The sequence below is a fragment of the Halyomorpha halys genome, unplaced genomic scaffold, assembly GCF_000696795.3.
Source record: "Halyomorpha halys isolate HHAL.00 unplaced genomic scaffold, Hhal_1.1 Scaffold110.1, whole genome shotgun sequence".
Lineage (NCBI taxonomy): Eukaryota > Metazoa > Arthropoda > Insecta > Hemiptera > Pentatomidae > Halyomorpha > Halyomorpha halys.
Genome location: NW_027112640.1, coordinates 2,563,716 through 2,585,010, shown reverse-complemented (window position 1 = coordinate 2,585,010; position 21,295 = coordinate 2,563,716). Strand labels below are relative to the sequence as shown.

Sequence of the window (21,295 nt, the reverse complement as noted above, 5' to 3'; positions counted from 1 at the left end):
TTCTACTGTCCGTAAAGTTTTTCTTTTAACAACATCCAATAATACAGATGTATTATTCTTTGTATAAGAAGGTTTTGTTTGCCTAAAGTAAGGAGGTACAAAACATATTGACAAAAGTGAAGGCGTACAAGTATGTATTAGAATAAGCGTCATTGTTTAGGCGACAGATGATCTGATTGCTTGCCTCCTTGCAGAAAAAGAGTATAATGAAGAGATTAAGCTGTCAGGAAAAGTGAAGCCAAAAGGGCGGGCCGTGGCAGAGCAGTAGAGGGCACACCATCCTTTCCTTTATGTCTTTCGTTGCATACAGTTATTGAGTTTAGCAGAAATTTCTTGAGATCGGCTTAACGGATTTTCATTGTTGATGGACAAAATTTCTGAAAATAGCATTTATTGTATTTTATGTTCATTTCATAATATTTGTGGTTAATGAACTATTTTTTCAGATAATTACATAAATGAGGGAAATTCCTATTATCTCAATGTAAAGCTCGTTACCGAGTGTGTCCCTGACTCCTCTATTTTTGGCTTCACCTTCCCTTTGAAGGAAAGAAGTTACATAAATACAAATCTTTGTTATTTTTTCAATTATTACTTTGGGTATAGTTTCTTTTGTAAGTTGAACTTCTAGTTGATCCTTGATGTTCATGCGAGCAACGTCATATTGGCCCATGAGTTTGTTAGAGGGTGGACATATTTCCTTTCCTCCTTCTACGACTTCTAAGGTGTGTGGGAAAAATACTACTACTGATAAATTGGTAATGTAGCGTGCAACACGTTCATAGTAGCGGTGTCGAATTTTATCCCATTGGTGCTCTGAAATTATGAATTAATCACACAAATTAAAACATCATTTTAATTTAATTAATTAAGTTGAAGCTGATAAGCATCAACTTCATAATTATTTCGTGAAATTAGATAGATGCTATCTACGAAAGATATTAATAACCGTATTCCTTTTTTTTTTTTTTTAATTGATTATTTAAAATAATGTAAATGAGTAACCATATAAAATAATCTACTTTTATATATTACTATATATGTAATAATAACGTTTAGCATAAGTATACATAGGGTAAGTTAGCAGGAATTGACAGGTCATTCTTTGTTTTTAAATATTTGGTACCAACAACCGTTTATAATTGATGTCAGTTGTAAGAAGAGGCTTTAGCTTACAACTAGTGCCAATTTTTAAACTATTGTTGGCATCAAAGTCCTAGTATTTAAAATCAAAGGTTGATCTATCAATAACTGGTGCAGATTAGGGTATCTGCGATTAGGGTATTAGTGTCTAATAACTTTAATTTTGAATCATGACTAATTAGATTGGTGTTGTAATAATGAGTAGGTACTTTGGAGCTGTAGTAACGTTTTATATAATATATTAATATTATAATATTTATTCCGTCTCTCTGATCTTTTTTTTTTTAGTATTTATTTTAGTACTAATATTAAATATTATAATATAATATTAGAAGTAATAGCTATGCAGATAACATACAATGTAGTAACAAAATTAAAACCTATACCGTTACAACTCATGAAGGGTCATGGATTCTGTACGTCTTTAACCAAGGAAAATTTAACTGATCATTGGTTTGAAACGGATCTCGAGAACCACACCTTGTTTATAACACTACAGATTTTTTTTTTTTTTTATCAACATAATAATAGTATATAAAGTTTTAATATGATCCTAATTCCTCAAATAGTTTTTTGATGTAACCAGACAGGTTAAAAAATAAATGTACAAATAGAATTAAGGGTTTTTCAATTAGATATATGCAAGTATGCACATTTTTTTAAATAATAGAAGACTACATAAAAAAGTCGACAAAAAATAATTTTGTAGCCCTCTGTATATCGATTGAAACAATAAGTGATGAATGAAATTTTTAATCATAAAAAATATATTTATAAATAAAAAGTTATCTCACCAACGTCTTTCTTTTTTTCATTTTCTTCTTTCAATTTTTTCCTCATTTTTTCAGAATATTTCCTTTCTTCTTCAGGCGTAAGCGTTTTAAGATTTCTCTTTATTTGAAATTGAAAATTTGGAATTAATTGTGAAATGGCTAATGTCCGATACTTCAGACAAATTATTTTCAATGCTGATGCAATTAAAAATTATACGATTTATATAACATATTTGCTAATATTATATAATCACACAATATACATCCTAAACCTTACCACTATTCTTTTGGCAGTTCCTTCAATGCAGGCGAGCTCGTGCTGAAACTCTTGCATCACAATCCCTATCAACATGGGAGCATTGCATCCATAAACCACCCTCAAAAGCTGATTTGACTATGAGAAATAATGAATAATAACTAAAAATAAAATGATAAATATGGACTTATTCATAAAGAATTGATGAATAAATCAACATACTGCTATGAAAACCCAGGTTGGTTCTGAGGTTCCCCTAAACCGTTCTAAATCTTCAATTTTATCTGCGTTAGCCTAGAAAAGATAAAAGTAATATAAAACACCCATTATACTTATTTATGCTTTTTAATACCTCCATAACCATGAAAAATAAAATTGTTAAACAAGTTTCGTCTTTGTTAAAATCATTTAAAGTGGGCTTTCAAGGGGCTAAATAACACAATCTTTGTTATTCGTGAATTATTGGCAATTTTTTTTGTCGGCACCAACTGGGCTACTAATTTGCAGTTTTTACCAATATACTACAAAAATTATTATGCGAGAAAATTAAAATTTCCATCATGAAGATTATTTTCTTTGAAGAATTTAAAGATTAATTTTTTATGATTTTCACAATGATAAATAAAAAAAACTTTAACTAATTTCCACCATCTCAATTAGGATACTACACTGGTATTGAAGAATAGAATGTTAATATATACCATGGTAAAAATTAGGAAATCACTATTAACTTCAAGTTTAGTTTTTTTAACAGTGCTCATCATCGATGTACATGGACCACACCATTCTGAGAATACGTCATTTACTGTAACACAATTAATGACTGAGTAGTGGTGTTATTATAATAATGAAATCATTTATTTAAATAGTTTACTACTAATACGGTGACAGTAGACCTCAAAAGCAGTAAATAATAAAAAAGTTGACGTTTTGACACGAGCAAGAATCAATTTTAATTCTAAATAAGTGGTTTCGAATCAAGTCAGCGGTCCAGACCACTTGTGGGCAACAGCCTTGGGAATTGGCCGCGGGAGGGTCCGCCGCAAATATTTTAAAAGAAATTACTGTTAAAATTTGACGGAGACGGACAAGAATATATATGTACTGTTAAAATTGTTTCCCTTTCCTGAAGTTTTAGTGTTAGATGAAAGATTTTAACTACTATTAAAGTGCTTTAAAATGCACTTTTAACAGCCTAATTTCCAAATATTTTTCAATTTCTGACTAAGTGGTACCTTGACTTCTGTGAAATGGGAATCACTAACATAGACTATGTTTGGATTTAAAAAAAATATTGTCATTCTATGCTGAATAGGAAGTGTTTGCTAAAAAAGCTATTTAAGTTAAGTGATCCTAAATTGTAGCATAGTGAACTAGATGATGTTTTTGTTTTTTTAAAATTATATTTTGTCTTTGTTAAAACCATTTAAGCGATGTTTTCCAACAGCTAAATAACGCCAAGTTCATTTATCTCCTTTGTTACATAACTCAGGATTCAAACCCAATCATTTTTTAGCATCATCAACTAATATTGAACTAAGCAATAGTGAATTCCCTACATATTTTACTGTGTCATGAAAGTCTGTCCGGAGCATCGTTTAGGCATAGCAAACGCAATACCACTATAGTACCAGCAGTTTTTTTTTGCTAATTACAAAATCATTTGTTGTTGTATGTATCATTTTATACTAAATCAAAGAAGAAAAAATTACCTAAAATTTACATTGTTGGATTTTTTTTTGTTGGTTAGACACTTCATTTTTAAATGGGCATGAGTCGAAACTTTGAGACAGAATGTAGTACAGTCAAACAGATACCAAAGAGTTCCTGGCAGAAAAAAACGAGAGTTTCAAAATTAAAATTTGATCAGCGCCCTGAAAAAAAATGAGCAGTTTTCATCATTTTCCACTAAGATTCCTTTCTGGTCCTCATTTGACTGAAACCCTCCACTCTCAACTAAAAGCAGTTGCCCCTAAACGATGCCCAGAAAAAAAATTATAAAGTATAAAAAAAGGAACTGATTTCCGCGTAATTCAGCATAAGTTGATGTTGCTGAAAAATGCATAGTTTTCTTGCAAATTTTAAAATAAAAATAAATTTTCTAAACTTTTTTTTTGCTTCAGAGGAAATTTGGAGGTCACAAAGTTCAAATTCATAGTCAGCACTTCCTAAAATATAAATGAACAAATTTTCAAAACTTTTTACCGGGATCCCATTCTGATCCTTCGTTGGTCGCTGATTGAACTAAGACCATAATTGCAGAAGAAAAATGTTTTGATCTAGAGGGAAGATTGCTGAGTTGTGGGGCAAACAATCGGAAGTCTGTAAAAATGAGTCCAAGCGTAATCAGACTTGAGACGAAATAAAAGTGTCAGCCAGATACTTGGAAAGTGATCTGAAAAAGCGCCCGTATCTGTCCATACCCAACATGTGTTGAAACTTTCTTTTTCAATCAGATACACTTCACCTAACAATAAACTATCCGTAGTTCAAGCAGCTTAAAACTTAGTGCTGAAGAGATACAGTTAGTGATTAAGGCTTTCTGACCAATTAATATGGCCAATTTAAAGCAATTATTGAGTAGAGGCACATCTGATTTTTTTTTGTTTTATTTCGAATCAGAAGTAATCCAATGATAGTCCCATACACTGCGACTACTCTCTTCAAGGAGGTTGTACTACAGACTTTTCCAAAACTATTATCGTTATTACGAATTAGCTGTAGTCTACGGTAGAATCTAAGGAACACCTCAAACATAAAATTTAAATAAAACACTTATTTTTGTCAGATGTGCCACTATTCAAGAAAAGAACATATTCACTATATATGTTTCACTATATTTTCATGCATATTCATCCATAAAATAAAATATATACCAATTAATCCTGGCTTCGCCAAAAGAAGCTTCCATTCTTCATCTGAATTGATCTCTAATTGGAAAATTGCCTGACCCTTCCTCGCCATTAGGTATTAAATTATTTAGGGTGGAAATGGTAACAAGTTTTAGGCCACTCACTTTCTCTCAGATTTCTATAAATAAGTTTATTTCAATAATAAACAGGTGATGCTTAAAAACGCATTATATTTACAGTAATTTGATCTAAATTCATTAAAAATAAGTAAATGATAGAAGAATGAAGTTGAGGAACATATTATATTTTTATTTTTGTATTAGACTAAAACACTTTTAACTTCAGAGAATTACCAAATTTTTTATTTAGAAACAATAAGATGCTTAGACTATAGGAATCCTCACATTTTCTTCAAGCAAAAAAAACATTTTATTTTAAAAATCTTTATAGCTCGTTTTCCAATCTGCTCTTCAATTTTAAGTATAGCGGAGGTTCAAGGCTGGCGATTTATTGACAGTAATATGTGACAGTGAAAGCTGTGTATTAGCATCTATTAACGCATTCGCTGTCGTACTATTAGGATTAGCAACTATCTGCGACGAACCTTCATGATAGAGACCTGTCACGTGGAACCCCATTTAAACTAGCTTAGGTTAGATAATTTCACAATGTTTAAATATTTTTTATAAGGTTACATAAATAGAAACCTCAATTGATGAACGTTTAGGAAAAACATTTCATACCAAACATTCTGTTCCAACTGTTGGATTTTGACTGTCGGTTACCTTTTTAACGGCTGCATATTTATTGCCTGTTACTTTTTTTTTACGAGTTAATCATTCAAAAGCAATCATGAAAAAGTACTATTCAAAGTATACACAACGTATAATTTGAATAGTACTTTTTCGGTACTTATTTTCGCAATTCAAATAGTTGTTATTTGAATTCCGAAAATAGGCGCGCATAACAGTAAATAATGGTTTCTAGATATGGTTAGCCTCTTTTACATAACGATAATTGTTTAAATACAATACTCATAACGGTTCATGATGTCATTCAATAGCTCTATTGAATGAAATATTAAATCTGAAATAATGCTATATAAAATTAATACCATAACTTAAATTAACATTTAACTTTATTACCTGCTCAATGCTTAAAATGCCCCCTCTTTAATGCCTTTTGTTGACGCTAAAGGTTATATGTTTTGTGGTAAGGTTTGTTGTTAGTGATAGAGCGAGGTTCGAATTGCTATGTTACACTTTATTTCGTCAAATTTATGTGTTTTTGGTGATTTGTTATATGAGTTCAGTCTACAAAGATATTAAAAGATCATAAATCATGTTTATTAAGCAGGTAATTCATTTTTATTAATGTATCGGCGCCTTTGGACTATATCACCAATCAAATTATGTCAATGTTTGTTTTATTTTTTTTCATATGTGTTGAAATTTTACATTTACACTTTGTCTTATTCAGGTGATCATTCATGGTTTCAAAAGTTATCGGGAACAGACTGTGGTTGAACCCTTTCACAAAAGACATAATGTTGTTGGTATGTACAATTTTGAGACTGTTGTATTCCTTGAATTGATTTGACTTGAACTAATTTGAAATGACTCCTATTCATAATGTTTTTGTTTTACAGTTGGTCGAAACGGGTCAGGAAAAAGCAACTTTTTCTATGGTATTAATACCCCCCATCATTTTAATCATGCTTTAAAGTTATGTAGTGTTGATATTTAATTTTGTCAATTTATTGTTTTCAGCCATCCAGTTTGTACTCAGTGATGAATTTTCACATTTGCGACCTGAACAGCGTCAAGCCTTACTTCATGAAGGGACTGGTCCTCGTGTTGTTACTGCATATGTGGAAATTATATTTGATAACAGCGATAATAGACTTCCAGTATGTGTATTACTTAGTATAAGTCATTTTGTGGCTTATTGCTTTCCATACTTAATTCATCTTTTTATAGATTGAGAAAGAAGAAATAGTGTTACGGAGAGTGATTGGTGCCAAAAAGGATCAATATTTTTTGAATAAAAAGATGGTTCCTCGATCTGATGTGATGAACCTTCTAGAATCTGCTGGATTTTCACGCTCCAATCCCTATTACATCGTGAAACAGGGAAAAGTATGTAAATTTTGGTTAATGTTTTTAGTTGCGTGATAAGTCTTTAGAATATAATTAGTGATAAACCTTTTGTAACCAAGCTTAAAAATATTTGTTGAATTACAACGGAAGCTTCTATGTATGTGTCAAACTTCCAAGCTTACTTCTTTGTGTTATGAAAGTAATTCTATGTTATTCCAAGAATGGCTCTTAAATTTTGAAATTATTAGATGTATCAATGTTTTTAGTTTAGAAATTAATTATATATTTATTTAATTTTTTGAATTTGTTAAAATTAAGAATGCCAGGTTTTTGAGGATGCCGTTTCTTATTGCTGTTATTATTTTCTATATTATATTATATAAAGGTTTCCCCATTATCCATAACTTCTTTTTAACTTTATTTTTCAGTACTTATTCCTTTTTGAAATGTAGAAGTTAAATGCTGAAAGTTATTAACAATTGCTGCGATTCTCTATCCTTATTTTATAATGGCAATTTTGTTTAGGGAAAGGTATTTCAGTCATAAAGAAACACAGAAAAATTATTGGGTATTTTTCTTACTAGTATTTTAGAGTTATTTGTAAAATCACTATCAGATTAATCAAGAAATGATATATCTCTGTAAGATGACAAGATACTGAAATGACAATAAGATGTTTTTTATCTTTTTTCTTTGCTTCTTTTTCTCCCTGATGAAGAAATTGTATGTGGTTCAAATCTTAGTGACCAAAAAATAGGTGATTATTTTATTCACCAATATCAATCTCATTATTTTATAAATTACAACATCCAATTTGATTAGAAATTAGTTTTTTAGTAATATATTTTTTACAATAGATGTAATAGATGGTTGTTATTTAATTGTTTTAGATCAATCAGATTGCAACTGCCCCTGATTCTCACAGACTTAAACTTCTAAGAGAAGTTGCCGGAACAAGAGTCTATGATGAGAGAAAAGAAGAATCAACTTCCATCCTGAAAGGTACTCTTTAAAATTTAAATCATTTAATTATGTGTTACTTTTAGTTATGTGATATTGCTTACCAAAAGATAAAATTTATTTCATTTAAAGTTCAATTTATGTTTGTGTTCAAATTAAGATTTCAGAGTCTGGGCTGGCTCGGATGAAGCACAATCTGGAAGTCTAATTTTCAATCACTTTAATGAACTGTTGCTATAAAAGTATATTCTGTTAGTTATTAATTTCAGATGGTTTCAGTGTTTGAAAATGAATGTTTGTGATGAAAATGAATGTTTTTTTTGTTTTTACGGCCCCATTACCTGTTGAGAAGTCCATGCCTGCCCCAGCAACTTCTGCCAAGCATCAGCCACAACTTCTTCCATCCATTTATGCCTCCATCTTCCTCTTGTTCTTTAAAGAGGTTCTATTGAAAACTACTTAGACAACTCTTCTTCCCCGGTACAAGCCACATTCCCTTCCCTCCGAAATGGACTCAGTTTGATTACCTGAATGACATTCTGCCCTTTAGATAAACTGTAATTCTGGTTTGTACGTCACCTCCTGGTTCCATCCGCCTACTCTACTCCAAATATTTTCTGCTCAAGCACAAGAAGATTTTGTTCCCTGCTCTTGTTATTATCGAGGTTTCTGACCCATACATTAATACTGGGTAGTTTATGGTCTTATACAATTTCATTTATTACACTAGGACATAGCCAACAGGGAGGGAGTTCTCTTAGGGTGCAGTTGCACTGGTAAACAGAAATCTCAATTTCCACATGATACCCTGCTTCACAATTGTGTCCAAATATATAATATGTGTGACTGATCTGTTGACTGGCTTGTTGAGTATGCCCAATGATGTTGACTTCATCTGCATAGCCAAACATTGCACACTCCAGTTGCATATTGCCTGCCCTACCTATATACTTGAATCACTTGCAGCCTTCTCCAGGGTAAAGTTGAAAAGTAGGCATGGGAAAGCATCACCCTGCCATAACCCCTTTGCCGTTTGAAATTCTTTAAGATTTAAACATCCTATGAACCCTATTTAAGATTAATCTCAATTTTTATTTTAAAATTACAGAAACTGAAGGAAAATTAGATAAGATAGATGAATTTTTAAGAACCATTGAGGAAAGGTTAAAAACATTAGAAGAAGAAAAAGAAGAGTTAAAGGAATATCAAAAATGGGATAAAATGAGAAGATCACTTGAATATTGCATTCATGACCGAGAACTTAAGGATACAAAAAAGAAATTAGAAGAGGTAACTTATTTTCATATATGCTAAATAAATAATAATAAATTTATCCTTTTTCTCATTAAATGTTTCTTTTGGGGTGACACTAATAACACAATAGTGAATTCAGAAACATTTATTAAATTAAGGGCTCCTTCTCTAAACATAACTAAAAAATTTAACAAAACAATTTTTCAGCATAAAAATCTTTCTGACTTATGTGAGTACTAGCATCGAATCAGTCCTTGAACCTTAACAAAGGGTGTTTAAAGACCCTATATTCTAAGGACTTCAGATTCTGTTATATTCTGAAAGTGAAAATGCTTTGATCAAAATTTAGATTTATATATATATATTTTTATCCCTGAAAGGTTTGAAAAAATGTTACTTTGAACTTTTTTTTTAGGATCTTATCCATAGAGGTTGACTTTAGCAATAACTTTTCAATAGAATTGATTTTTTTATTTACCTACTACTTGACAATTTCTGACATGTGGGGTGTTTTTTTTTTTTTATTCTCCTATTTTCGACCATAAAAAGTTGAGTTTTTCTAATTCTATAGTTAGCATATGCCCGATGATATGCTTTACTAATCATTTTCATCTCGATGGTCCTCAATAAATTATTATTTGTTTTTAAATTTATTTAATGCACTGTGCTACTATCTCCGAGGACTCGATTCTTAAATCTGGCTGTGGTAAATAACTTTTTATACTATTACTGTAACCATGAGTCAACTCTGCAGGTTCAGGAGTCCATCCAGCCTCGTATAGTGGGTACCTTTAATTGAGGAAAAATCTGGTGGTTGGGCATAATCATGAAAAAATAAATCTCCTTATATAACCATTGTTCAAGAAACAGTACTTCCTTATTAAGTACTCAGATTTTCATTTCAATTTACTTATTTATTGATTATTTATAGGAAAATTCTCTTTTTTGTCTAATTATCTGTTAGTATTTCAATTAAGTGTAAATTGTATCAAATAAATTGACATTTTTATTATATAATATTTATTATATAAATTGACTATTTTAGTATAAGTTATTTTTTTAACATTCCAGTTGGAACAAAGATTGAACAACTTTGACGAAGTTCAGAAAAAATTAGCAGGTGAACTTAAAGCTGCTCAAGATTCTGCTAAAATAGCTGCCAGAAAATTAAAAGAAACCAAAAAGGAAGTTCAGGTAAAGTTTGTCATATAATAAATCTAATCATGTTGAATAATTTTTGAAATAATATTAAAGCAGGAGATTTTACTTGGTAGAATGCCAAAGAAGAAAGGGAAACACTAAGTATTGAACAACAACAGTTACTTAAAGATAAAACTAAGTTAGAACTCACCATTAAGGATCTTACTGATGAAGTTCAAGGAGATGACAAAAGCAAGGTAGTTTAATTTTTAATATTTTTTTAATATTGTGTTTTGATATTTTTAAAAAATTTAAGTACTGCAAAATTGAGTTTATGTCTTGTATTATATTTATTAGCATCGAGCTGAGCAAGAACTGGTAAAACTCAATGAAACCATAGCACAAAGAGAAGCTGAATTGGAAGAATTGAAACCTCGCTATGAAGCTCAGAAGAAAAGGGAAGAGGAATGCACCAGAGAGTAATTTTTATTTTAATGACTAATTATATTATTGTGCACTTATTTATTTTGTTAAGATTTAATTGATTATATTTTCAACTATCACAAAAGTAAAGCATTTATGGTATTTTAACCATCAAATTGTATTCAATGTATCTAAGGTGTGGTTGAAAGGTAGCAACACACTGTCCCTTTGGTCGACGTTTTCACAGAGGGCTTCAGATTCTGCAGTCTGAAGTCATCTTCACCATTACCACCTCCTGCAGGGTTGTCTCTCCCTGTTCTTTGTTATCCCCCACCTATGTGCTACTATACTATCAGTAATGAAAAATAAACCGTCAACATTCCCAGCCTATTTACCTTAAAATGCCACTATGGGAACAAAAAGATTTTTTTTACAAATGAATGTATTTGTTTACCTCTTACACTGAGGGATGAACAGTGCCTTAAGGTTTTCGAAATTAAAGTATGTAAAATATTCGGACCAAAAAAGGTTGAATTAACCAGAGAATTTAGAAGGTTACACAATGCTGAATTAACGGAACTGCACCCGGTAAATATAATTCAGGTCATAGCATTGCGGTGTATAAGGTTGTAGGGCTTAGTAATGAGCGGATCCCTAAAGTGTTAATAAACACTGAACCAATGGGTAAACGTGCGAGGGGTAGACCGAAACGTAGATTGGGTGATTGTGTTAGAACTAATTAAGTAGAATTGGGTTTCGAGGGGCGACACTGGAGAGATGTATGTGTAGAACGATTGGTGGTATAGGTATCGAACCTTCGGGTTCGTTAAGCCTTCATTATTATTAATATACATTTGTTTTGTTTTTTAAATAATAAAAGGGGGATAAGAAAAAAAAAGATTATCTGGCAGTAGAGTATTGGGGCAATTATAGTTAAGTCAATGGTTGTTCAAAGAAGAAATTCCTGGTGTAATTGTTTATAGTGGCTGTCATATTTTTGGGGTGCTTAACACGAATCTGACATCTGAAAAAAATTTTGTGTGCCAAATATGAAAAATTATAATTAATTTAGGTAAAATTATGGGACAGAGCTAGTAGCAAACAAGACTGTCAGTTAATCAGGCTTGAATTGCAATATATTTTTAAAATTCTAATAGAGTGTAATATGTGGTTTTAATATCAATAACATGTGTCTGCTCAAAGACTTTAGCGATAAACGAGCAGATGTTTTCTTGTCTTCCTAGTTGAATTCATTCTCAGCAAAACATTTTTATTTCTAGATTAGCATTAAAGGAACAAAAAAGGAAAGAACTGTATGCAAAACAAGGAAGAGGTAATCAGTTCACATCGAGAGGTGATAGGGACCAATGGATTGAAAAGGAACTTAAGTAAGTTGTTTTTACTTCAATGAATACAATTATAATTTTTTTTAAGTTAATTGAAAAAGAGCATAACGTTTTTAATTGTTTCCAATTTACTGGATTCATAATTATTTTCTTAATCTATTTTTTCTGAGAATTCAACTCATGTTTTACTGAAATGTCAGCTTTTAGGAATTATAAAAAAAAAAAATTAAACTTTTTGAATCCCTTTAATTTTTGCTTGGTCAGTAAAAATATTATAATGTAAGAGTAGTTTATATTAATAAAAACTATAAATTAACTTTATAACAAAAAGCTATTGTCGAAGGTGGAACAAGTTTAATTTCTATATTGATGTTTCATATACTATCAAATCTCAGTTACCTTTGAACCTCAAATTATTTGATAGAAATTGATATTTTTTTATTGTTCTCTTGATAAACTCTGCCAAAATTGGTTATAACCTGTCTCTTGCTTCATCATTTTGCTTTATGGTCACCAAATTGTTAATTTTTGTATTTTTCCAGAATGTTTTTTGAAGCTTTAGGTTTCTCCTCTGCAAAGGGAGATTCCATAGTATAAACATCACTGGACAATCATTATTTTTTGTTTGATTAATTAAATGAAAATATTTGTTTATTGTTAGCCATTGTTGACAACTGATTTTTGTTATTTCTTACAGATCGCTTGTAAAGCAAATCAAAGATAAAACTGAACATAAAGAAAGGCTTGCAGAAGACCTTAAAAAGGACAATGAAAAGCAAGTTCTGTTGGAGAAGAAAATAGCTGTATGTAAATCTAATTTAGATATTTTTATAAAAATAAAAAACAAATTTGTTATTGTTTAATTAAACTCTGTCAATTACTGTAGGAACAAAGTGCAGAATTAGAACATCAACGATCTGCCATTGATGAATATAATAAACAGCATTACGAACAGAAGAAAATGAAAGATCAATACCAGAGTACCAGAAAGTAAGTCTTTCATTTTTAATAAAAGTATATAACCTTTATTACTTAATTCGGTGTTATTTATTGTTAACATTTTAGTGAGTTATGGAGGAAGGAGAATCAGCTTCAACACACCATGACATCTTTGAAGGAAGAATTGGCTAAAGCAGATCAAGCCCTCAGGAGTATGGCAGGAAAGGTATTTTAATTGACATAGTTGAAGCTAGTTTAGTATTAATCATGTCCAAAGATGAGTTATTTTATTATGACTCAGTATGAACCTTACTGTCATTTAAAATGACATATTAGTATCACCCTCTTTTCCAATAACATCTCTCTTAACCCTGGAGTAGTCACACACCTAATACTTACATGAATGGTTGCAAAGTATATCAGCGTTATACACCAATTTTTGTTTGTTTTTGGTATACTATAATTAATTTACTAATACATAAATTATTAAGTTATTTATTAATTTTGTGCTTTATTTTAATGTATATAATTGATATAAGTGAATAATTGAAGTAGCAGATGCAAAAAGGGTACCCAAGCTCAATTCCTCTATTAGCAACTACTGCCCTAATATGAGAAACAGATTGTAAAAGTGTTCAAAACAGTTTTAAGTAAAAAGAAATTGCAAACTTGACTGTAAAGAATTGTAGAAACAAACATATTTTTAATTGTTAAAAGAAACTGATGCAGTAATCAGTTTCTTAATATGTATCTTGAGTGATAACGTGCTTTCCATAAGAATTTGTTTTATTAACAGTAATCCAAATTTGTTTTTTTTTCTTTATATGTAAATTAAACCATCGTTATGGAGTGCTGTTCTGTCTATATATATTATTTCATGTTAATACATTTGTTTCATTTCAGCCTATTCTTAATGGCAGAGATAGTGTGAGGAAAGTTCTAGAAACATTTCGGCAAAGAGGTGGCACCTATAAAGACCTAGCTGATTGTTATTATGGTCAGGTCATTGAGAATTTCGAATGTGAGAAATCTATCCATACTGCTGTTGAAGTTACTGCGGGAAATAGGTAAACTAATATTAATAAATTATCAAGAACTATTTCACTATTGAGATTGTAATATCGTATTAGTTAAGGGCTCTAGGAATAACATTACCATATTACAGTTGAAGTTAGGACCTTATATTTTTGTGTGATATCTTATGTCCAAGCATCAGTACAATAGAGTTGCACCAAAGTTTCAGATAGTTACTAAGAGAGAAGAAGGCATTTTGTTCCTCATAGCAGAAAGATTTTTTAATTGAATAGAGTATAATTAATTGAATTTTACATCAAAATCAACTGTATTTAATGAACATAGCTCACACTCTTATCTTTTAAACATTGTATACTCTGTGCCTAATTAATTACCTTAACTACTATTTTTCTTTTAGGCTATTTTATCACATTGTGGAATCTGACAGTGTTGGTACACAAATTTTGAAAGAGATAAACAGGCAAAATTTACCTGGTGAGGTCACTTTCATGCCGAGAAATCGTTTGCATGTTAAAGATCAACGATATCCATCCTCAGAGGTTTCCTTTAATTTATTAATTACTATAATAATATTTCTTGTCAATACATTTTCTAATTCTATCAATTTACTATTTATTTCCAGAATGCAATTGCTATGGTCAGTAAACTAACATATGATCCTAAATTCGAGAAGGCAATGAGATATATATTTGGTAAGACATTGATCTGTCGTAACTTGGAGGTAGCCACTGATATGTCAAAACAGTACAACTTAGATTGTATTACAATTGATGGTGATCAGGTTAGTCAAGCAATGATTATTATCTTTCTAAAAACTCAATATTTTCAATTCTGAATGCATTTCTTAAATAAGTGAGTTCCTTCTGAAGATTAAATATTTTTTTATGTTATTTATGTATTTGGTTTCCAGTTTGGGACTGGTTTTAATACTTGAGATTCCTTGTATTAGTACAATGATAATTTATACTTTCATATTTTACTAGTTCATTACTAAAGTCATTGTGTATAAATTTATTACAAACATTATAGTATCCATATTAATTCATATTCGACTTATATGTGAACAATGCATAATTTGTTTTTTACATTGATCTATACTTTATTTAATCATATACATCAACTGCATCTGTCTTTCATCCCATTTCATAACTTTCACATAAAATTCCTGTGGAAAAATGATCCTATCTGTTTTGCACACTGAGCTGGTTTCTTTAGCTCTTGAGGCCGCTTTACTGTGAATATCTCGAAAGGATACATGGAGTTCAAAAGAAAAGAATTTTGCTTTGGTAAATTGGAATAAAGGGTAATTTTTGCTGACAATGCTCCTGCTTATCATTCACGCTTAGTCAAAGAAAAAACTTCAGGAATGGAGGTTGTTACAATTTTATCCTACCTTCTATTTTTTTTTTCTATTTTACCCCCTTCCTGGTAATTTCTGACATAAGAGGGGGGAGGGGAGTTATTTAGAAGTGACCTACCTATTCTAAACAAGGTGGGGGGTCAAGTTTTTCTTGAAAAAAGTCACCCTCAGGCTGGATTCGAACCAGTGCCATCTGCAGTTCTCAGGTTGCTAAGACCTGAGCCTCAACCACTAGAGCTACAGACGGCCTCCAAACTTCCACACAGCCTTGATGTTTCACAGTCTAACTGTGGTCTCTTGGCGGTTAATTTTAATAATTTTTGGAAGGCCTGCTCTTTAAAAACGAAAATGTCAGATCAGTTTTTTGTCTTGAAACCAAGGATTGGTATCACCACCAAAATCAACTTCTGGGTGAAAGATAAGTTAGAATAATAAACAGTGATGGTCTTATTTTATGCACCAAGACTTTTATGGCAACTTTGTACTAATGTCATCACTGACAAAAAACTGATCCTTTATGTAGTGGAACCAAACAAAGTATTTAAGTAATTGTTAAGTCATCCATCGTTTCCAATGTTATTGTATTATATTATTGATTGCTGAACAAATCTTTGATTAGGGTGTTATCCATTTCGGAAATTACTGTATCTTATATTAATTTGAGTATTAACTGCGTTTTAGGTTTCTTCTAAAGGTACACTGACTGGTGGCTACTTCAAAAATATTAGATCCAAGCTCGAAATTCAAAAGAATAGAACTGAGTTGATGCAACAAATCCGTGAAGCAGATGCACAATTACTTGAGTTACGTGAACAGTTAACTGTTACTGAAGCTTCCATAACCCAAATTGTTTCTGACATGCAAAGGACAGAGACTAAAAACAGTAAAGCTAAGTAAGTATATTTTACAACAAAAAAAGTGTGTTTTATTATTCTTACAATGTTTTCTTAAGGATGTTTATTTATTTCATTTTTCATTGCCATATTATTTTTATTTACTCCAATATGCTGTCATTATGATCTCAGTTTTACTCTCCCACTTTCTTATTTTATAGGATTAAATAAAATCTATTGATATCACTTTCTTTTGGACTTAATCTAAATTCTTTCAGTTGAAATAAGTTTTTTAAACTAATGTCTTTTAACTTAATTTGGCTACAATTATTGTGACATTACTAATATCTTTTGATAAGAATGTTTTCTTAAGTTATTTATCATGGTGAAATATTTGTCAATAGAGGATATTTTGATAAGCTGAAGGCGGACATTAGGCTGATGAAAGAGGAATTGGCCAGTATCGAAAGGTATAGGGGCCCAAAAGAGAGATCGCTGCAGCAGGCTATTTCCAATCTTGAGGCTATGCAGAGTACCAAGCAAGGTCTAGAATCTGAGCTACACCAGGTTTGTTTCTCAAGCATTACAAAATTATATCTTTTATCAGTTTCGATTACTTTTTTTTTATATCTATCAAGGACTTGCTGGAACAACTTTCTGCAGCCGACCAACGTGATATGGACAAGCTTAATGATGATATCCGACGCCTCACTCAAGAAAATAAGTCAGCCTTCTCTACGAGAATGAAGTTGGAAGCAGACAAAAATAAACTTGAAAACCTGCTAACAAACAACCTGATTAGGAGAAAAGATGAACTCATACAGGTAGTTATTTTCTTTATCTGTCTTATTAAAATTCTGTAAAATACTGTAGTTTTTATTTATATAAACATTTATGTATTTGTTATTGTTGTATATTTCTCTTAATAAGGCATGACGTAGTTGATCAGTGAACTGTCTTCATTTTAGGCTTTGCAAGAGATTTCAGTGGAGGAACGGAAGAGGACATTAGACAACTCCAGACTAGAACTTAGTGGGATTGAAAAGAGGTTGGAGAAACTAAATAAAGACTTTAAAGCCTGTGAGAAGAAGGTTCAAGAAGCAGTTAAAAGGGTATTTACTCCTTATTACATTGATAATTAGAACATTTTTTGTATTAGTTCTATATTTTCACTCTAGTCCTGAAAAAATCAAAAGATTTATAACTTCTATAGGGCTAAACAGTTCTTAACATTAGATTGTGTGATTTAACTTAACCCTTCCAAAATTATTAGGTGGGGCTGCATACTTTTCCCATAATTTGTTTTTTGTATTTTTTGCTTAAGAAATTAGATATATATATATATATATATATATAAAAGACAGCTGTTGAATGTTTGTCCTCGATAGACTTTGTTATTACTTGACCTATTTACGTGGGGCTTTTTGCTATATTTTCCATTTCACTGTGGGAAGGTTTAAAGATGATGAAATCATGAGATTTTTGAGTAGAAAAAATTTATAACCAGAATTAAGCATAAGGCTCGGAGTAACGTATAGACTTTAGTTGTTGTTTTTAACAATTTTTTTTTGTTTTATCTTAACAATAACCTCTTTATAACTATTTTGTTTATCATTAATATAGCATCAATTCTACAAATTTATGAATGTTGGATTATTTTAGATGAATTAAATAAAGGCATGCAGCAAAAGTCGCCCAAAGAAAATTAAGTTTGGCGCATAAGTATCCCACCCTGTATTTAGTATAATTTTCTTAACCTGGTTTTTTGAAGGGTTGATAATCACAATTTTCTATCTTATAGTATAGTTTCAGTTCTAATCTTTTTTGGTATGAGCGACTTGAAAACTCAACCATTGAAGCAATGATGTTCTATTTTATAGATTATTAATGGGTAAAAAGTGTTTGTGTTGAAAAATTACTGTAACTATCTTTCTAAATTTTACTGTTGTTGAATAGCAAAAAGCTGAGCAGGATGAACTAGAAAAATGGAGGGTGAAAGAGAAGGAAGCTCAAGAAAAGAGAGATGCTGATACAAAGGATTTGAGTAAAGTGGCGTCTAAGCAAGCCATGCTTCAAACCAAAATTCAAGAGGCCACGTCCAAAATTCAAGAATTAGGATCTCTTCCTTCTCCTGAAATGGTCAATAAGTACATGTCTTACTCCTCCAAAAATGTAAGTGAAACACTAGTCCGTTTTTCTGTTATTCTGGTAATTCTATGTAATGTATAATATTCTACTAATTTTATTTTAGCTTTTCAAAGAGCTAGAGAAGGCAAACGGACACTTGAAAAAGTATAGCCATGTTAACAAAAAAGCTCTTGACCAGTTCATGAGTTTTTCTGACCAGAAAGAGAAGTTGATGAAAAGGAAAGAAGAGTTGGATAGAGGGTTAGTATCCTGTTTTTTGTGTTAAATTTGTTGAGTGCCAAACCAAGAACCACTAGGTATTAAAGTTTTTAAATAAATATCTGATTGGCATGAAAAGCTAAATCAAGTGAAATTTTAGTAAATTTTTGAGCTTCTTACTCAAAGAACACCTTAATTGGATTTAATTAATGTGCCATACTGTTATATTGTAGTTGTTGACACTACTTTTCGCTACTTCCAATGAGATATGACTGATAAGTTTAAGGTTTATTTGTATCTAATTCACATGTTTTAATATTTTTGTATTAAATTTTAGTAAGTTCATATATTGTCAGTGACAGTTGAAATTAATGCCAAAATATAAATTATCTGGCTTTCCATTATTTACCTGAGAGTTGTTCAGGAGAGAATTCCTTTATTATTTTAGCCAATGGCAAAGAAATGAAGATACAATTTTTATAATATTATTTTCAATATTGATATAATATAACGTTCGTAATGAAATAATATTTTAGGGATGAAAAAATCAAAGAGCTAATGGTGGTTTTAGAACAAAGGAAATGTGAAGCTATCCAATTCATGTTTAAGCAAGTGTCTATGTTTTTCTCTCAGGTAAGTATTCAATTAGTTATTTTCAATATAAGTATATAATTGATTAAAGCAAGTTTTTGATTTAATTATATCAATTTCTAAATTGAAGTCTTATATCCACAACTGTGTACCAAAACTTGTTTAGTGTGGAAACAAATAGCAGAAGAGCCTATTGGTACTTTTTGCCAGCATGGTAGTGCAAAATTTAACTGGACATGCCCCAAAATAAATATTAAATGATGGAGAAGGAATATTTCACATTCCACTCTTGACCCAACATAGTAAATTCGGCAGTCAGTCAAAAACCAAAAAAAAAATCGAAGTAGGTGTTAAATAATTTACCTTTGTATTTTTAAATGATGATGTCTGAGTCTTAAAAATTTTTTTAATAAAACATTATTGGTGACCTCTTTTGTTATTGGGTGTCCATCATTTACCAAAATTTTTTTTTTGGTGAAAGAATAAAATCTAGAGGATAAATATAGAAAATCAGGATATGATATTGTCTAAGAATTACCAATGTAAATAATAATTAATTATAGAAGCTTATGTGTTTACTTACATTTATTGACTCCATTTATGTTTATAGGTATTTAAGGAGCTTGTTCCGGGAGGTCACGCCCAACTGGTAATGAAGACGAACGATGGTGATGAACACGTTGAGCATAATCCTGTTCGTAAATATTACTCTCATATGTCCTCATCACTTAAATGAGGAACATTCTATCAAAAATTAATATATCCACTTTTGAAAGTTTTTTTTTTGCCAAATAAAAATTTTACATATGAAAATTATTCAGTTTACTTGAAAATTTAAATTTTCTCCTGTCAAGTTGATGTTATAAGTCAACATATTCACTAAAAATTTTACTTTGTACACTAGATACTGCAAAAATAATTTTCCAAAAGTGTATATACAAGCTTTTGATAAAGTACTCATCATAAGATTCTTCTGCTTTTATCACACTTTGGGAAAAATAAAATTTTAAACTAAATATATTCAAGTTTTTGTTTAAGATACATATTTTGATATACCCCTTTGGTACAAAAATATTAATATTAAAAATATTAATCTTGAAACTTTATGAAAACCTATTTGCTATTTGTAATTAAAGGATGGTTTTTGAATGTATACTTTCTTAAGAACTAAATACAATAAGTTTCATGACAAGGAACATGTAACATAGTTTTAATAAGCTTGTAGTTTCTATAAATTAAATTTATTTTTTTAGGAAATAAATTCTGATGAGTTTTCTGGCGTTGGTATCAGGGTCTCTTTCACTGGTCATGGTGAGATGCGAGAGATGAACCAGCTCTCTGGAGGGCAGAAATCCCTCGTCGCACTTGCCCTTATCTTTGCTATACAGAAGTGTGATCCTGCTCCGTTCTACTTGTTTGATGAAATCGACCAGGTATAGATTCTCAACTGATTATTCAGTAATCATTTCTACTTAGTCATTTGGGTATTATATTGATGTTTAACCGCAGTTATATTTTATGGGTTAGAACACTTGACTATCCTTAGGGATTAATTTTATTACTATGTTTTGATTACAAATATTGGCCATACAATTACTTATTTTTCTCATCACATCTCTTCCATTTAATTTTCATTACCTTTATTGAACATGTTTGTAAGTCATTGGTTAACTGTTGATTAAGTTCTGATTTAAAATAATTGTGACTTTTAATCCTAAATATACTAACGTATGTTACAGAGGTGTTCTTCAAAGTTTAGGAACATAACTGATATTTACACAATATTGTAAAAAATTACGATATTTGAGCATACAACCAGTCATGGGTTGTATTAGTATTCTATGTTTTGTTTTTTTTGTAAAAAGTTAGTTATTAAGTAATAAAGATATGCTTGTAGGCTTTAGATGCTCAGCACAGGAAAGCTGTGGCAGATATGATTCACAAT

The 21,295-nt window shown here is 30.6% G+C and overlaps 2 protein-coding genes across 5 annotated transcripts in view; one reads left to right on the top strand and one right to left on the bottom strand.

Annotated features, from left to right (window-relative positions):
* The window catches only part of LOC106677865 (uncharacterized), a 15,542-nt gene extending 9,242 nt beyond the window's left edge, over window positions 1–6,300 (bottom strand). Inside the window, exons 1-7 of one of the 4 annotated variants that reach the window (XM_014416037.2) lie at window positions 6,170–6,300; window positions 5,049–5,202; window positions 2,874–2,977; window positions 2,395–2,466; window positions 2,194–2,310; window positions 1,938–2,034; window positions 596–816 (exon numbers count right to left, since the gene is read on the bottom strand). In XM_014416037.2, the coding sequence (XP_014271523.1) occupies window positions 596–816; window positions 1,938–2,034; window positions 2,194–2,310; window positions 2,395–2,466; window positions 2,874–2,977; window positions 5,049–5,136 (699 nt within the window). In that variant the 5' untranslated portion in view covers window positions 5,137–5,202; window positions 6,170–6,300. Of the gene's footprint in view, window positions 1–595; window positions 817–1,937; window positions 2,035–2,193; window positions 2,311–2,394; window positions 2,467–2,873; window positions 2,978–5,048; window positions 5,203–6,169 lie in introns of those variants that run through there. The other 3 variants (XM_014416038.2, XM_014416039.2, XM_014416040.2) reach the window with 3 other exon arrangements.
* Window positions 6,242–21,295, top strand: part of SMC3 (structural maintenance of chromosomes 3) — a 16,587-nt gene continuing 1,533 nt past the window's right edge. Inside the window, exons 1-26 of the mRNA XM_014416035.3 lie at window positions 6,242–6,380; window positions 6,504–6,579; window positions 6,673–6,711; window positions 6,794–6,933; window positions 7,004–7,162; window positions 8,014–8,125; window positions 9,192–9,373; window positions 10,409–10,531; window positions 10,612–10,734; window positions 10,835–10,956; window positions 12,181–12,288; window positions 12,944–13,049; window positions 13,133–13,236; window positions 13,312–13,411; window positions 14,089–14,252; window positions 14,618–14,759; window positions 14,843–15,001; window positions 16,262–16,473; window positions 16,818–16,980; window positions 17,052–17,237; window positions 17,382–17,525; window positions 18,370–18,585; window positions 18,665–18,801; window positions 19,296–19,392; window positions 19,961–20,044; window positions 20,604–20,783. Of these exons, the coding sequence (XP_014271521.1) occupies window positions 6,366–6,380; window positions 6,504–6,579; window positions 6,673–6,711; window positions 6,794–6,933; window positions 7,004–7,162; window positions 8,014–8,125; window positions 9,192–9,373; window positions 10,409–10,531; window positions 10,612–10,734; window positions 10,835–10,956; window positions 12,181–12,288; window positions 12,944–13,049; window positions 13,133–13,236; window positions 13,312–13,411; window positions 14,089–14,252; window positions 14,618–14,759; window positions 14,843–15,001; window positions 16,262–16,473; window positions 16,818–16,980; window positions 17,052–17,237; window positions 17,382–17,525; window positions 18,370–18,585; window positions 18,665–18,801; window positions 19,296–19,392; window positions 19,961–20,044; window positions 20,604–20,783 (3,393 nt within the window). The 5' untranslated portion in view covers window positions 6,242–6,365. The remainder of the gene's footprint in view (window positions 6,381–6,503; window positions 6,580–6,672; window positions 6,712–6,793; window positions 6,934–7,003; window positions 7,163–8,013; window positions 8,126–9,191; window positions 9,374–10,408; window positions 10,532–10,611; window positions 10,735–10,834; window positions 10,957–12,180; window positions 12,289–12,943; window positions 13,050–13,132; window positions 13,237–13,311; window positions 13,412–14,088; window positions 14,253–14,617; window positions 14,760–14,842; window positions 15,002–16,261; window positions 16,474–16,817; window positions 16,981–17,051; window positions 17,238–17,381; window positions 17,526–18,369; window positions 18,586–18,664; window positions 18,802–19,295; window positions 19,393–19,960; window positions 20,045–20,603; window positions 20,784–21,295) is intronic.